Source organism: Notothenia rossii (genome assembly GCF_949606895.1).
Source record: "Notothenia rossii genome assembly, chromosome: 3".
NCBI classification, from domain to species: Eukaryota; Metazoa; Chordata; class Actinopteri; order Perciformes; family Nototheniidae; genus Notothenia; species Notothenia rossii.
In genome coordinates this window covers 42,934,029-42,950,552 of record NC_136901.1, presented here as the reverse complement: position 1 = coordinate 42,950,552, position 16,524 = coordinate 42,934,029, and the positions used below count along the sequence as shown (strand labels likewise).

General features: G+C 39.4%; 2 protein-coding genes across 2 annotated transcripts in view; both read left to right on the top strand.

Annotated features, from left to right (window-relative positions):
• Positions 1-11,757, top strand: part of LOC307031493 (uncharacterized protein) — a 31,130-nt gene extending 19,373 nt beyond the window's left edge. Inside the window, exons 3-4 of the mRNA XM_079668624.1 lie at positions 7,826-7,990; positions 10,773-11,757. Of these exons, the coding sequence (XP_079524750.1) occupies positions 7,826-7,990; positions 10,773-11,054 (447 nt within the window). The 3' untranslated portion in view covers positions 11,055-11,757. The remainder of the gene's footprint in view (positions 1-7,825; positions 7,991-10,772) is intronic.
• Positions 1-16,524, top strand: part of LOC307033598 (uncharacterized protein) — a 127,804-nt gene that overhangs the window by 50,900 nt on the left and 60,380 nt on the right. The window lies entirely within an intron of this gene.

The window sequence follows — 16,524 nt, the reverse complement described above, 5'->3', positions numbered from 1 at the left end:
GTAAGGGGTTGCGCTGTTCGAGATACATAAGGTATGAGCGATCATGGTTTTTTACAAAGTTAATGTTTATGGCGGCCTTTCTGTAACATGTGCTTTGTTCTTTTATAGATTGTCCGCCACTGCTGTTTTGTTTTACTGTTTTGTTTCCCTTATTTTGGTTTGTTATAGTAGTTCGTTTGTGCGTGCGTGCGTGCGTGCGTGCGTGCGTGCGTACTTCAGGCTGGGAGTCTGACCCCAAAACCAGAACAATGCATAGATGCAAAAGGACCAAAAATGTAATGGGAATGACTCAAAATAAATTAAAAACGCTGAATATTTGTGGCACGACAGCCAAAAATAGTTGAAAAATAACTCAAAGATAAGGAAATAACTTGAAATAGATTTAAAAAGGACCAAAATTAATGGAAAAGACTCCAAATAGAGGCTTAACTACCAAAAGTAGATGTAAAATTACTAAAAAATAAACTCAAGATGAATGAACATAGAGTCAAAGGGACTAAAATAGTTGCACAGTCTCAAAATAGATGTAAAGAAGCAAAAGTAGTTGAAAAAGGGCAGAAACTGAGCAAAATGCTATTATTATATTTTGGTGAGGTCCTTCAAGGTGAAGTAACCTCTATGCTGACGACTGTCCTTTAGACACCAGAAATAATCACAACAATTTCTACTTTTCCTTTATTCATTCAGCTCTAAGGAACATTTTAAAATGTCAGCCACATTAAAGCAAGTTTCCTTTTTATTCAGAAATGAAAAATAACATGTCAGATACTTTGTTCTTTTTGGTGTCACACTTGCAAAGGTTCAATGGAAAATACAGTGATAACAAAAGAAAAACAGAGAATTGAAAGACAAATATTGAAAGGAGGTAAATATAATGGGAAACTAGCAGACAATGATTAAAGAAAGTATGTGTAGCACTTGCTATCTTGGTAAGCTAATGGATCAGAAGAACTCTAGATTATACTGGAGTGGACACAGTAAAGTAATTAGACCAGAGACCAGGTGGTTTGGATGGAACAGTCTGCAATTTACTGAATGAAATAGACAAAAAAACATTTAACATAAAACAAAGACAATGAATAATCTTATGCAGAAGAATCAGAGGTAAGTACTGTATATCACATTTCCCTTTTGTTTACTTTCTTTTCCTGTCACTACCCGATCTGCAGCTCTGCCCGATCTGCAGTGCGTCAGAATAAGTGAGAAATGGATTTAACTTCTGTTAGACAGCTATAAGCCATACATTTTTGCATACATTCACAGTCAATATTTATTCAGTATGATAGCTGTCTAACAGAAGTTAAATTCATTTCTCACTTATTCTGACAATGTACTTAACGCCAAATAAAAGAACCCAATAAAAAGAGTTGTTAAATAATGGTGAAGTCACGTTGTAATAACAATAACTCATCTCTCTTGAGTTTTCTTTTTGAGCTTTGCCAAAAGCCACTGTGTCAAGTGTCCTACTTGGGCTGCCGTCCGGAGTTGTCCAATATGGCGGACCATCTCGCACATGCGCACTGCAGATCGGGCAGAGCTGCAGATCGGGTAGTGACAGGGCCTTTGCAATTGTTGTCATCCTACTTTCATTATTTATTTTTTTAAAGGGATGATATCATTGTCCAATTCTAAACTCGTATTTTAATGAAATAACTTCTTAATGACTTTTATGCCTTTTAAATATAACACCGATATTTATTTAAAACATATTTATACACTTTCATGTATTTATTTACTATGTTTTTATGTGGGTTACATACAGTATGTATTTAGCAGCAACATTTATTAATTTAAAGGCAGTTGGGAAAAATGTATTACATTACAGAGAAATAATAACTAATAAGAAAATATACTATTTAACACAAACAATATATATAAATAAACAAATGTTAAAATTAAATGAACTTGCCGGTTACTTCTGGGTACTCATTATTAATGTATCTTTAAGTTAAAATATTAGTTTTTAAAGACTTCCTTTATTGTTGGATTAAAACCTCAGATATGTAGTTTAGTAGAATAACAGAATATTTGTATTTCAAAATTATATTCAATTGAAATGTTTGAGTTTGCTTTTTTGCCCATTTTTCAGTGATCTTTAAAACACCAAGACACGTTGGGCATGAGAAGAGAGACACTAAAGATACTTTTAATGTGAGACTCAGACGCAGTTATCCAGGTTATAACTGAAACTCACTGAGAGTCACTATTTCTGGAGAAATGTGTTTAGTTAAATGTTTGAAATATGAAAGTCCATCATCTTCCATTGAATTGCGGTGAAGGAAGGTCGTTAAATAAATATTTACATTGTATGCTGCATCATTACTTTATTCTTGAATAATCTCATTTCTGAATGCAGAATTTAAATGGTCCATTTGAAGCTAAAGTACTTGAAGTAGATTAGACTTGAGTCATTTTTGGAGAGGAGGGGATATCAAGGGTGTGATTTAGGGGGAGGGATGAAGGGTAATGTGTTGTCTCTGAGCAATTACTGAACATTTACATTTCTAAATGCATGCTCCAGACATTTGGAGGAGGGGAGGGTCTGCAGGAAGTGGGGAGGGGTTTGAATGAGGGTTATATTTAGGGTTAGAGCTGCAGAGCTGCAGAGTTTATCTCAGAAAAACATCCGGAGAAGAAGCATGGAGAGAAATAAAACAGCAGGATCCTCCTCTCAGGTCAGTTTGCAGCACTTTGTTGTTCACCAAATAACAGAAAAGGGAAATATGTGTGAGAACCATGATACTCTCCGTTTTTTCTAAGGGATTTTTCTAAAAGCAAAGTGCTTTGTGAGAAGGATTTCTAATGGAATTTTCCTATTTTTCTTTTCTGAAAACTTTGAGCAGGGGCTCCTGGACATTAACTTATCACTGGGACAGTTATTCTTTGTAAATAGACAGAGGGTTTCAGGCATATTTTGACGACGACCTCAGTCTTACAGTAGCTTGGCCTATCAACAGCTAAAGCCTGGTACTGCATGCTATTTAGCTTAAGCTAGTTGGCAGCAAAATGCCTTCGTTCTCTACAGATGACTTCTACAAAAGATGGCCCTGTTGGAAATGAAAAAGTAATGGTTGGAAGTTAACGTGGAAGTGAATGGACTATGTGCGGGAATGACACCACTTTACCAGTGTTGCAAAATAATGGAAAAGGGCATGCTAACTCACAGCTAGTTAGCAGCTACAAGGATTCAAAGGAACAGGAGGGCTGTGTACTGGGTAATACATCTACAAGTGGTCGTCCTCCCTGGAAATGTCTGGATGCAAAGCCTAAGAGTAAATCATTTCCATGGGATTTGGGAGGACAAATAACAGGCAGAGCCCAGCGCTCTGAAATCTGTGATGCGACCGGCTGGCCTGCATTGTTATCACCCAGGAAGAGCGCCTCTTCAACCCCTCTTCATACTAGGAAACAGCGGACAGCTGCTAAAAGGAGAACTACAAACAATCCTCCTAAACCACCAAGTGTGCCAATCCAGAACAGATACGCTCCGCTGACCGAGAACCGGAGATCTCTTTCTGATGACCTGGATAACCTGTCCTCTTCACACAGCAGGGTGAGGACCAATAGCTACTCCAAAAGTAAAAGGCTAGAGGGAACGCTAACGACTGGGCCTGAAACTCTGATTGTGCGTGACTCTGCTGTAAGAGATGTAAAAAGTCTCTGACTGAGAAGATCCTGCATATTGGGGCTGAACATCCGACTGTGAAAAATATAGTACTGGATATTGCATATTGGAACAAATGATGTTGTGAAACAACAGTCAGAAGTGCTGAAAGAAGACTTTAAATGTTTGTTGGAAACTCAGCTCTCTAAATGCGGAGATGTTCATCAGTGGCCCTCTACCGCCAGTCAGAAGAGGAGTGGAGAGATTCAGCAGATTGTTTGCACTGAACACCTGGCTTTCAACTGCCTGTACTGATCATTCTGTCCATTTTATTGACAATTTTAACTTTGTTTGGTGCCGCAGACATCTTTTTAAGGCAGATGGAGTTTGCCTGAACAAGCCAATAGTAAACTTGTTTATCTCTAACATATTAAACTGCCTGCTTCATCAATCTGTTCCCTCTGCCAAGGACAAGCGGCAAGAGGAATCAAAACAGGAGAAAGACACAGAAAAGGCGCAGAAAACCTTGAAGAAGTATCAATGCACCTGCCTAAGGAATGTCTTGATTATGGGAGACCTATGAGACAAATGGAGGAGTCTCCACCGCCCTTCACCCCCCCTATCAAGACCTTTGAGGATACTCTTCCTTCACCCCCCAGCTCTCTCTACTCTCCACTCACCCTTTCTCCCTTGCCCCTCCGCCTGGAGTTCAATGAGCGCAAGAAGGTGATACACGGGATGGCAGCATGTCCTTTACCCCCGCCCCTCAACGACGCCCACCACAATCACCGAAGCAGAGACACGCACCATCTCCCCCGTCTTCATCACCATGCCTACATCATCCACCCCCCCCCCTTCAAGACAACATCTGCGGTCTCCGAAGCATGATAAGAATGTGTGTGTACAAAACGCAGCAAACTCTAACTGATATGTGCTGTGTGCAGGCTCAATGGCGGATAGCGCTCTCAACTCTTTCCAGGACAAAGAGGGGCACACTTTGGACTTAATTATCTCAAAGGGTCTTAATATCTCTAAGGTTGTGGTGACTGATGTTGCACTCTCTGACCATTCCTGTGTTTTTTTTTAAAGCTCTATTTCTGAATTTTTTTTCAAAAAGAGTTAACCACAAGCAATATTTAACTGAAAATACTAGGGAAATGTTTACTCAGATTTTTTCTTCCACACTTGCCCCTGCTAACATCTCAGTAAATGAGGTAATAGATCATTTTAATTAAAAAATGTTATAGATGCCATTGCTCCAACTAAGGTAAAGGAAGTGACTGGCAAGAAAATATGCAGTCAGTGCCTCTGCATCAGGTACAGCAAATGTTTTGTCCCTGTGTCCACCGAATATCAATTCAAACACCATGACACAATTCCATCAGATTAATGATAAAAACCTAGAGGACATTATTCAACTTCTGAAATCCTCCTCCTGCTGCCTTGATATTATTCCAACAGGATTTTTCAAAAATGTTTTTCATTGCATGGCCTCAGATCTATTTCATATAGTAAACAAGTCTCTTCACTCAGGTGTTTTTCCAAAGGCCCTGAAAACTGCAGTCATTAAACCGCTCTTAGAAAATAATAATCTAGATGCTTCAGTAATGAACAATTACAGGCCCATATCAAACCTCCCATTTCTAGGTAAAATCATTGAAAAAGTTGTTTTTCAACAGTTGAGTAATTTCTTGCATTTAAAACACTGTTTTGACGGGTTCCAGTCAGGCTTTCGACCAAACCACAGCACTGCGACTGCTCTTGTAAAGGTCTTCAATGACATCCACTTAAACACAGACAGTGGCAGAACTTCAGTGTTAGATCTCAGCGTTGCGTTTGACACTGTTGACCACAACCAACACCTTCTCACTCCCAACTCGGCTTATGTTGACGTTATGTCAGGGTCCCTGTCGTCACTTTCCAACGCAAGGGGGGGCCCTTTACGGCCCGTCCACACAGCGGCGTGCGTCAAAGCTTGCCGGCGGGCGTGTCTGAAACTCGACCAACAACCAATCACATGAATCTCCCGCCCCTGACACACAAGCAGCGGTTTGATTGGATAGAGCTTGTACTGGCATATGATTAGATTGGCTGACGCTTCTGCCGAGGCTTCAAAAGTTGAACATTGCTCAACTTTTTTAGCGAGCCACACCAGCAAAGCTCCGCTTCGCTTCCCACAATGCAGTTCGGCGAAAAGTGATATCACCCTATTCAAAGTGAATGGTGAAGCTTTCAACGCACGCCACTGTGTGGACGGGCCATTAGCGTCGAGTTTCAACTATCAGGGAGTCCCATTGACTTGTATAGAGCTCCCTGAATGTTGGTAAGACGAGTTGGGATTGCGGCGAAATGCTCTCCGCACCGCAGATCCATTCTCACAGCGTTTATCAACCTTTTTCTTAGTCAATATCAAGCCACACTTATTGTGTTTACTTCTTTATTTTTAATTGAATAATGTCTGACTTTTGTTGCCGTCAGTTAGGGGGACAGTAGGGGCTCAGTATCTGTATTGTTTCATCGGTTTTTCCTTCTAATTTTGTATTATTTTCTAAACCACACACTGTTATTTACTCAACAATAAGACACAATTATCCTTGTGTTCATTTATTTATTTGATTGTATAATGTCAGACTTTTGGAATCCGTCAGGACTGAGGGTCGGAGAAGCTCATTCGAACACAGGAAGCTGTATTTTCAAAATAAGAGTTCATTTTAATATTATGTTTGATAATATTATTTTTAGTTGAGTTGGGAGTGAGAATGTGTTGCCACAACATATTACTGGAAAACCATGGGTGGGACTTTCAGCAACAGTTCTAAATTGGTTTGAATCCTACTTAAAGGACATAAACAACTTTGTTTCTATAGGTAAATACACATCTGAGTTGACAAATATGACATGTGGGGTTCCTCAAGGCTCCATCTTGGGGCCTCTTCTCTTTAACATCTACATGCTACCACTGGCTCATATAATGAAAAACAACAAAATAAGTTACCATAGCTATGCAGATGACACACACATTTACATAACCATTTCACCAGGAGACTATGCTCCAATTCAAACACTGAGTAAGTGCATTGAACAAATCAATGAGTGGATGTGTCAGAGCTTTCTCCAATTAAACAAAGACAAAACTGAGGTAATGGGTTTTGGAGCCAAGGCAGAACATATAAAAGTTAGTGCTGAGCTTCAGTCTGCAAGGTTCAAAACAACAGATAAAGCCAGAAATCTAGGTGTAGTTATGGACTCTGACCTGAGTTTCAACAGTCACATAAAAACAATGACTAAATCAGCCTTCTATCACCTAAAGAAAATATCTAGAATTAAAAGATTAATGTCACAGCAGGATTTGGAAAATTGTGTCCATGCTGTTATCTTCAGTAGACTCAACTACTGTAATGATGTCTTCACAGGTCTCACTAAAAAATCTATTAGAAACTGCAGCTGATTCAGAACGCCGCTGCTCGAGTCCTCACTAACACTAAGAAAGTGGATCACATCACTCCTGTTCTGAAGTCTTTAAACTGGCTTCCTGTGTGTCAAATAATTGATTTCAGAATACTGCTGCTGGTTTATAAAGCACTGAATGGTTTAGGCCCAAAATACATTTCTGACCTTCTGCTAAATTATGAACCATCCAGAACTCTCAGGTCTTCAGGGACTGGTCAGCTTTCTGTCCCCAGAGTCAGAACTGAACATGGAGAAGCAGCGTTCCGTTATTATGCTCCAAATATCTGGAACAAACTACCAGAAACCTGCAGGTCCGCTGCAACTCTGACTACTTTTAAATCCAGGCTGAAGATTTTTATTTTTGCCACTCGTTTTAGTTAAACTATTCATATTTTAAACTGCACTGTAACTTTTATTCACATATTTTTTCTTTTCAAGTTTATTTTATAATCTTTGCTTTTTAATTAATGCATTTGTCTAAAGCACTTTGAATTGCCTTGTGTTGAAAGGTGTTACATATATAAATAAACTTGCCCTGGAATTATTTTTGTGGTTAAATGTGAAACTTATAATGAAATTAAATGAATTATTAGAAAAGTTTTAAGTGTGAAGCTCTGACTATTAAAGCAGCAACAATCACATTTACTAGGAAAACAGAAAAGAGATTTGAACATGTTGTTTTTTCCCCACAGACTTGATTAAAATGTTATTTGTGTTGTTAGATATCTCTGCACGACAGTCTCTTTATCTGTATCCCTCTGTCTGTTTTAGAAACAAAGAAGAAGAAAGTTACGCAATCGTGTCAGCTGTGACCAGTGTGGGAAATTCTTCTCAAGGTCTGATAACCTGAAGATTCATGAGCGTATTCACACTAGGGAGAAACCGTACAGCTGTGAGAGCGGCTTGGAGGAGAACAAAGAGACCCCCGGAGCTCAGGTGAGTGAGCACTTCATCACAATATATTCCTAACAATGTTGTCCCTTTTATTGGGGTACATGTGTCTTATTTTATGGACTTTAAACCTGTATTAGAACCCAAAGAGGCAGAAAACGTTAGCTCTGTGTTTTGCCGTGTTTATACATTTAACTCCTATATCATATAATATTAAATTATACAGAGCATTTTAATGTAGTTTGTCATTGTGGCGCCAACCACTTGGAAAATACTGGCTTGAATATTACTTAAGTAGTGTTTTATATTATATTTATTTTGTATTGATATGTAAAAATTAAACTGTAGTGGGTTAGAAGTACAAGTTAGCTGAATAAGGTAATCAAAGAAAATTAAAGTATGTCAAGCTACTACTTTACTTCAGAAATTGTACCTTGTTACAGTCCTCTAGTGGAGAAATATGCAAACGGATGAAATTCTTAGAGACATGATGACCCAGGGGCGGATCTAGAAAAATATTCATGGGGTGGCAAGAGGGTGGCAGGAGATTTTGAGGGGTGGCATCCCCTGGCAGAAGTATATGCTGATGTAATCGCAGTCATGTCAATTAATGTTAACTTGGAAAGCCACAATATTTATTTTAACTCAATAACATTTGGTGACATTATTGTGGCACATCAGTAAAGCCTTAAATATAAATACATAAGGTGGCAGACTTAATTTAATTAATTTTAACTGAACAATAACTGAATGAGTTTGTCTCACTCTTAGACCAGCATGGGTACCAAATCTATTCAGACTGCTGCAATAAGTATATTAATTAACTGTCTTGTCGATTTTTGTCTAAATTAGTATGATACTATTAACAATCATATTATTCCTATCAGCTGTCAATCACTGTTATGATTCACATATTCAGTGTTATTATTAAATAAACTATATTTTTTGGAGGACTTAATGATGAATGTTCCTCAAGATGCTTGCTCACCCTCCTTCAAAATTTGAAAGACAAGTAATTACTATCATATATCAAAAGAATCAAAGGAACAGTTCAGCGCCCACAAAGAAAAAAAAATATTTACACACGTAAGGTCATCATTTTAACAGTTTATTATGCTCATCGAGTTATCCGTGAGCAGAGCATCAAGTTGGCATGCCTATAACAGCTGAATGTGGCGATTACCATCTTGTTCAGCAAAAAGCCTCACAAACTGATTAAGATTTAAAGCTATGGTGCATTTTGATTCAATGCTGAGTACAGCCTGAAGAACATATCGAGGATTAAAAAACTAATGTCACAACAGGACTTAGAAAAGCTTGTCCATGCTTTTATCTTTAGTAGACTGGACTACTGCAATAGTGTATTCACAGGGCTGACAAAAAAATCCATCAGAAAGCTGCAGCTGATTCAGAACGCTGCTGCACGTGTCCTCACTAATATACTAATATACAGTCTGTGGTCCTCACTAACACTAAAAGAGTGGATCACATCAGTCCGGTTCTGAAATATTTACATTGGCTTCCAGTCGGCCAAAGAATTGATTTTAAAGTACTATTGCTAGTTTTAAAATCAATAAATGGCTTAGGACCAAAGTATATTGTTGAACTCCTGCATAATTACGATCCATCAAGGTGCCTCAGGTCTTCTGGGACGGGTCTGCTATCGTTTCCGAGAGTAAAAACAAAACATTGAGAGGCAGCATTTAGCTTTTATGCCCCGACAATCTGAAACGCTTACTATTTTTAAATCAAGACTAAAAACCGCTAAAAACATATCTCTTTGGCTGCTTTTAATTTAGCTGCTCATATTCACACTACAGTAGGCCTATGCCTTTTAAACATGTATTGTACCTGTGGTGTTTATTTTTATTATTTTATTATCTTTGCTTTGTAATGCCTGTTGTAAAATGCCATTATATGTGTTTTTACTGTATGTATTACTAAAAATTCTTTTAATTAGTTTTGCAAAGCACTTTGAATTGTCGCGTACAGAAAAGTGCTATATAAATAAACTTGCCTTGCCCTGCCTTGCAGCCAAACTTGACAGGCTCTTCTCTGTCATTGTTGACCGAAAATACCTCATTCCTTCCGTCTACTTGGATCCGAAATGCTTCTCGTTTTGCGCTGTCCCCCTGTTCAAATGAAATCGCCGCCATTCACATTTCCAGGCTCGCGCCAGGGCTGAGGGGGGGGGGGGGGGGGTTACAAGTGCTGCATTCACTTGCACTCGGACATTTGAGATTTTCTCTCATAAATGTCCAATGAGCCACAACTTTTCTTTCAAAACAAAGCTGCCAACTGGGGTGGCAGCTGGGGTAGCAAGGCATTTTTCTGAGGTGGCAGCTGCCACCCCGTGCCACCCCGTAGAACCGCCACTGTGATGACCTTTACATATTTGGTTGATATTGAAACGTTGGCTGATAGGCATTTTTTGGCAACATTTAAATTAAAACATAAACTAGTCATTGGACGACAAGAACTCAATATATCAGACGTCGCTTAAGAAGTGGATGTTTTCAAGCCGCACAACCGTCTGCATCCCTTTTGTCCGTGTTGATAGGACTATAGCATCAATTAACATTTCTTAAGTACAGTGTGAGCTTTACGGTATGCCAACATTACCATCTCCAAAGATAAACAACAATGGAAATGCAGCACCCACAAACACAGAAAGATGATGTGTCTTCCTGCTATAATCTACAGAAAACTTGTTCACTATTCACAAGGTTAATGTGTTAAAGGAAAGATATTTGCATGCACCCATTTTATTTGAGGGTGATATTTATGTCATATCACAAACTCTCTGCAATTGTGTGCTTTGTTTTAGAAAATAAAAGGAAGAGCAGGACTCAAAAGTCACAGCTGTGACCAATGTGGGAAAACCTTCACAAGATCTGGACATTTAAAGAGACACCTGAGTACTCACACTGGAGAGAAACCGTACAGCTGTGACCAGTGTGGGAAAACCTTTTCTAGAGGTAGTAATCTTAAAGTCCACGAACACACTCACACTGGAGAGAAACCATACAGCTGTGACCAATGTGACAAAGCTTTCACAAGATCTGATAATCTTAAAGTCCACCAGCGCACTCACTCTGCATCCATCTGATCCTATTCTGAGTCAAGCTAGCATTTGGAGCCAAACATTTCAGAGACATGTTTTGTATATATCTGAGACATTTATATATTGATGAAAAACATTGTAATAGGGGACCTTTAAAAAAAAGAAAATAAACATCTTACAGTGTTGAGACAGTTATAAAACAAATTGTGAAATGTATAAAACAATGTTTGTTTTTTATATAAAAGGGATAATTGAAGGTTTAAGAAGGGCATGAACTTGATATGAGATATTTGGGGAACATCTGTGGATTGTAAAGTGTGCATGTCATATACATATATAGTATATTTACTTTTAATGCCATTAATGTTTAAAAAATAATGGGGAATATTTTAAAATGTTTTATCATAACCAGTTTATTCATAGTATTCTCTGTGTAAGTAAAGAAGGCTGTGAGATTTGAAAAACTAAAAAAGAGAGTAAGTGAGTCTCAAGTTCAGGAATAGTTATTACAAATATATCCTCATTATATTTTCCTACTGTGTGTAATTTTCACTGAATAATCTCTATTTTACATTTATGTCTTTCCCTTTATAGAGCATATCTGTTATACTTTTTTTAATACCAGCTACCATGTTTAAAACACTGTCAGATCTGTAAAGAGATAAAACATGAATAATAACAAGTGTAAACATTTGTGAGTCTGTATCTCATCTCAGTTCAATAAAAAAAAAAAAACTTCTTCAAATATTTTAAATGTAACTTATTCTCTGTTTTCATTTCTCTTTTCTGAATGTGTTTTTTATACTGTTGGGGTTTTTCATTGCTGCATGTAGCACTTCAAATTATTTGACTGATGTTAAGTTGAAGTACCTGCAGGATTAATCTGGCGGGGGGGGGGGGGGGTCGTTTCAGGAGAGGACATTAATTTGCTGTTTACATGAGAACGCAAACGGTTGTATCCGCTACTTTTCTCTTTTGTATTGCCCGTTCATTCACACGAGGCCCTAACGTGGAAACGGACCCGGCAAACGATAACAGGTCCCAAGGTGGATATATCTGCAAAAGGAACGCTCTGAGGGGGCGAACGGCTCTGTGTGTACACCCTAAACCAGGGGTGTCAAACGTACGGCCCGCGGGCCGGATCAGGCCCGTGAACAAGTTTAATCCGGCCCGCAAGATGATTTTGGAAAGTATAAAAAATAAAAAGAGCTGCAATTTTTCAATGAAAGAAACTGCTGTTCTAAATGTGTCCACTGGGTGTCGCAATAGCAATTATGTGAAGCGAGCAAACTATGTATAACGGGGCTGAGGAAGTAATCCTGTGTTTACAGTCTATCGTGCTTGGCTTCCTCACTCCCCAAAATGTCGCTATCAAAAAAGAGAAAAGTGGACACAGAGTGCAGAGTTTTCGAAGAAAAATGGTCATCCTCCTATTTATTCACGGAAGTGAATGGGAAACCCGTGTGTTTGGTTTGTTCGCAGCACGTTTCAGTGCTGAAAGAATATAACCTTCGTCGCCACTATGAGACTCAACATGCCGACAAATATGATAACTTGAAAGGAAAACAGAGAAGCGAAAAGGTGAAGGAATTGCTGGCGGGTCTGAAAAAACAGCAGTCTGTGTTTACTCATAGCCGAGAAATCGGCGATGCTGCAGTGAAAGCCAGCTACCTTATTGCTAATGAAATTGCAGTGGCTTCAAAACCATTTAGCGAGGGTGAATTTGTGAAGACATGCATGCTGACAGCTGCAGAGATTGTGTGCCCTGAAAAGCGTCAAGCTTTTGAAAATATCAGCCTGACAAGAAACACAGTTGCACACAGGATTTCTGATCTTTCGGAGGATTTGGACAGCCAATTGAAGCGCAAAGTTAAGTCGTTTATTGCGTTTTCAGTTGCAATTGATGAAAGCACGGACATTACAGATGTTGCGCAACTGGCCATATTCATCCGCGGAGTTGATGATACTTTGACCGTAACCGAGGAGTTTGTGGAGTTGGTGCCGATGACGGATACCACGACAGCGGCTGATATTTTCAACACACTCGAGGGTGCCCTGGACAGAGTCGGAGTGGACTGGTCACGCGCTGTCAGCGTGGCTACAGACGGTGCGCCTTCAATGATCGGGAAAAAAGCAGGTGTTGTGACGAAATTCAGGGAAAAAGTGCAGACTGCAAATGGAAGACGTGATTTTTGGACTTTTCACTGTATTTTGCACCAGGAGGCATTGTGTTGCAAGTCATTAAAGATGGATAACGTCATGAAGGTGGTCGTCCAAACTGTTAATTTCATCCGATCAAGAGGCTTGAATCACCGTCAGTTTGACAACCTTCTCAGAGATAAAGACCACAACTACGGCCTGCCTTACCACACCGAGGTAAGATGGTTAAGCCGAGGCATTGTGCTGAGGCGTTTCTTTGATTTACGAGAGGAAATTGAACAATTCATGAAACAAAAAGGCAGACCAGTGTTAGAATTTAAGTCCAAAGAATGGATGCAGGATCTTGCGTTCATGGTGGATGTTACAGAGCACTTGAATAACTTGAACACAATGCTGCAGGGGCGCAACAAAGTTGTAACGCAGTATTATGACAGCGTATGTGCGTTCAAGTTGAAGCTGTCATTGTGGGAGACGCAGCTCGCGGGAGGTGATGCAGCGCACTTTCCTTGTCTGAAAAATGTGTGCGATACCCAACATGTCGCAGACATGAAGCGGTTCAAAGATAAACTAATAGGACTATTGCGGGAGTTTGAGCAACGCTTTCAGATTTTTGGTGAACTGGAGAAAGACTTCAAAGTTTTCTGCTCGCCATTCACCGCGAATGCCTCTGATCTGCCCGTCAACATTCAACTTGAAATAATAGACTTGCAGTGTGACTCAGATTTGAAGGGGAAATTTGCTGCAGCTGGCTTAGACACATTTATCAGTATCTTTTGCCAGGTTACCCCAACTTGACAGCCCTTGCTGCAAAAGTGTTGTGCATGTTTGGAACCACGTATATTTGTGAGCAAGTTTTCTCTGTAATGAGCATCAATAAAACAAAGCTGCGCTCAAGGCTCACGCACAAGCACTTAAATGACATCCTGAAATTGGCTGCCACTCAGGCTTTGACCCCTGATATTGATGCACTTGCGAAAGCTAAAAGATGCCAGGTTTCAGGAGCAAAAACAACAGTGGGTAACCCAACTTAAAATGCTGCATAAGACACTGCACCCTGATATAGTTATCTAAAAAATGATTGTCTTCTGTGCAGATTGAAAGAAAGTGAACAGTGTGTGATTTACTGTAATAATAATAATAATCATAAGTTAGGTTTGTTGAAATTGTTCATGCATTGCACAGCTTTTATTTATCAATAAGTAATGTAGCCTACAAGGCAGGAAGTAAGTAACTCAACCCTCTTGAAAAGTTTCTACCTCAATTTGTCTCAATCATTTGGTGAGTTAGTACAGGATTAATATGTTAAAATGACAAATTAGTTATTTGAGAAGAGTTTTTGTATTTTGTTCATTCCCAGTATATGACTTAATGTTGTTGTATGGCTTTTTGTTGATACGCCAAGTCTAAATGTGCTTGTACTGTTATTGCACTAAAGTTCACTAAACTTAAACAAAGAAAACAATCTGAAGTTGTCGTCATTTTTTTGTTATTATGCTATGATTTTACCGCTCCGGCCCACTTGGGAATAGATTTTCCTCCATGTGGCCCCTGAGCTAAAATGAGTTTGACACCCCTGCCCTAAACGGTCATTCCCTGATATCGATGAAGCCAAAGCCCCACCTCTGCTGCTCACTGCTGTAGCATGATCTGCTACTGACCATGCTACAGATGTTAGTCCAAAATCTACAGCTCGACCATGCTACAGATGTTAGTGAAAAATCTACAGCTCCTCTACCAAAACCATCAGCAACAAGTGGACATGGAGAATTACATTAACTACATGTTGCTAAATCCACCGCGGGGCATAAACAGAAGGGCAACCATGGCATCTTACAGGCCCGGCATATGGACTACAGCGTCTCCAGCGCTCCCAAGCGGTCTCGTGTGAACGAAATACTTTTTTGCTATCGTATTCGGTTTGTTTGCATTTCGTATGTGTTTGCGTGTAAATGGGGTGTAAAGATGGGCTTTCGGGGGGGGGGGGACAAAACCATAGAGGTAGATGAGGGGAGGGGAGGGGTTCACACACACCTCCATCCTATTGTTCCTGAAGGTTTCACATCAAGTCTAAGAGGAGTCGTCGCAGAAAAATTGCTTCACATTTACATTTCTAAATGCATGCTCCATTAATCTGAGACCCTCAGATCACACGTCTCTCTCAAGAGTGTTATTCCACATTTTGGTTCAATTCAAAGGTTTGAGGTGCTTTTTTGGTACTTTAGTTTTGTTTTACTTCAAGTGATGTTCAAAACACTAAGACACATTAGGTATGAGAAGTGACAAGATACATTTGTGATGTTCTTGTTTTGTTTGAACAAACATTTTTCTAGTGAAACTCTGATATAATATTATCTCATGTTCATTATTTGACTTCCTTGTGACGGCCGTTAGTTTTCTATGTTCTCAGTAAATGTGATTCTTGCTGCTGTAATAATCTGAGCTGTGAACTTAAAACTTGTTTTCTATTTTCTCATTAAACTTGCCAACACTTAGAGACTCTTTGACCCATCATTAGAAACTGTTTAATGTTTTATAATTACTCACAATCACTTTGCTTTAGGGTTTTTATGAATGGTCTTTATATGAACTGCTGCTAGAAAGAGTAAAAGAGGACATTGGTGTTCAATCGGAATCTAATCTTGTTTCATCTTATGTTAATTTTCAGTGAGCCTTTTTTATTTTACATTCATATTCTCTGTTTCTATTGCTCTAGTTTACAGAGAGTTAAACCACATATTGGGGGATGGGGCGTTAACACCTGGAGACACTGAATCACTTATCTGACTCTTAGGCTCTGTGACCGAGAGTTGACCGGTCATAAAACTGAGACTAAGTGCTGGAGCACATTCCTTAAAGCTGGCGTCACAGATCAGGGTAAGTGATAAACGTCAACAGGCAATAAGGTTAAATATCTTAGGAGTAGGGATGGGTATCGAGAACCGGTACTAAGTCAATACCGGTATCTGATTGAACGGTATCGGTATACCGTTAAGCCGCTGGACAAACGGTGCTGCTATCGGTATATCTGTAACGTCTACTTCCTTCGTTTAACTTTAAACCATTCTGGTTGGTTGGGAACCCTCATCCTTTGTGATGTATCCGGTTTGAAACACCTCTGATTGGGCACTGTAAATGCCACTCCTCATCTCTCTCAACAGCGCTCTTATTATTGTTGTCAGACTCCCGGAGGCATGGCGGACAGAGCGAAGTGATCGAAGGTCTGGGTGCACTTTAAAAACATGTAGTGGCGATAGTGCAAGGTGCAATCTATGTACTCAATTAGTTGCTTGTAAAGGCGGTGACACAAGCAACTTAATGAAGCATTTGCAAACGAGACACTCATTGAATCTTAAAC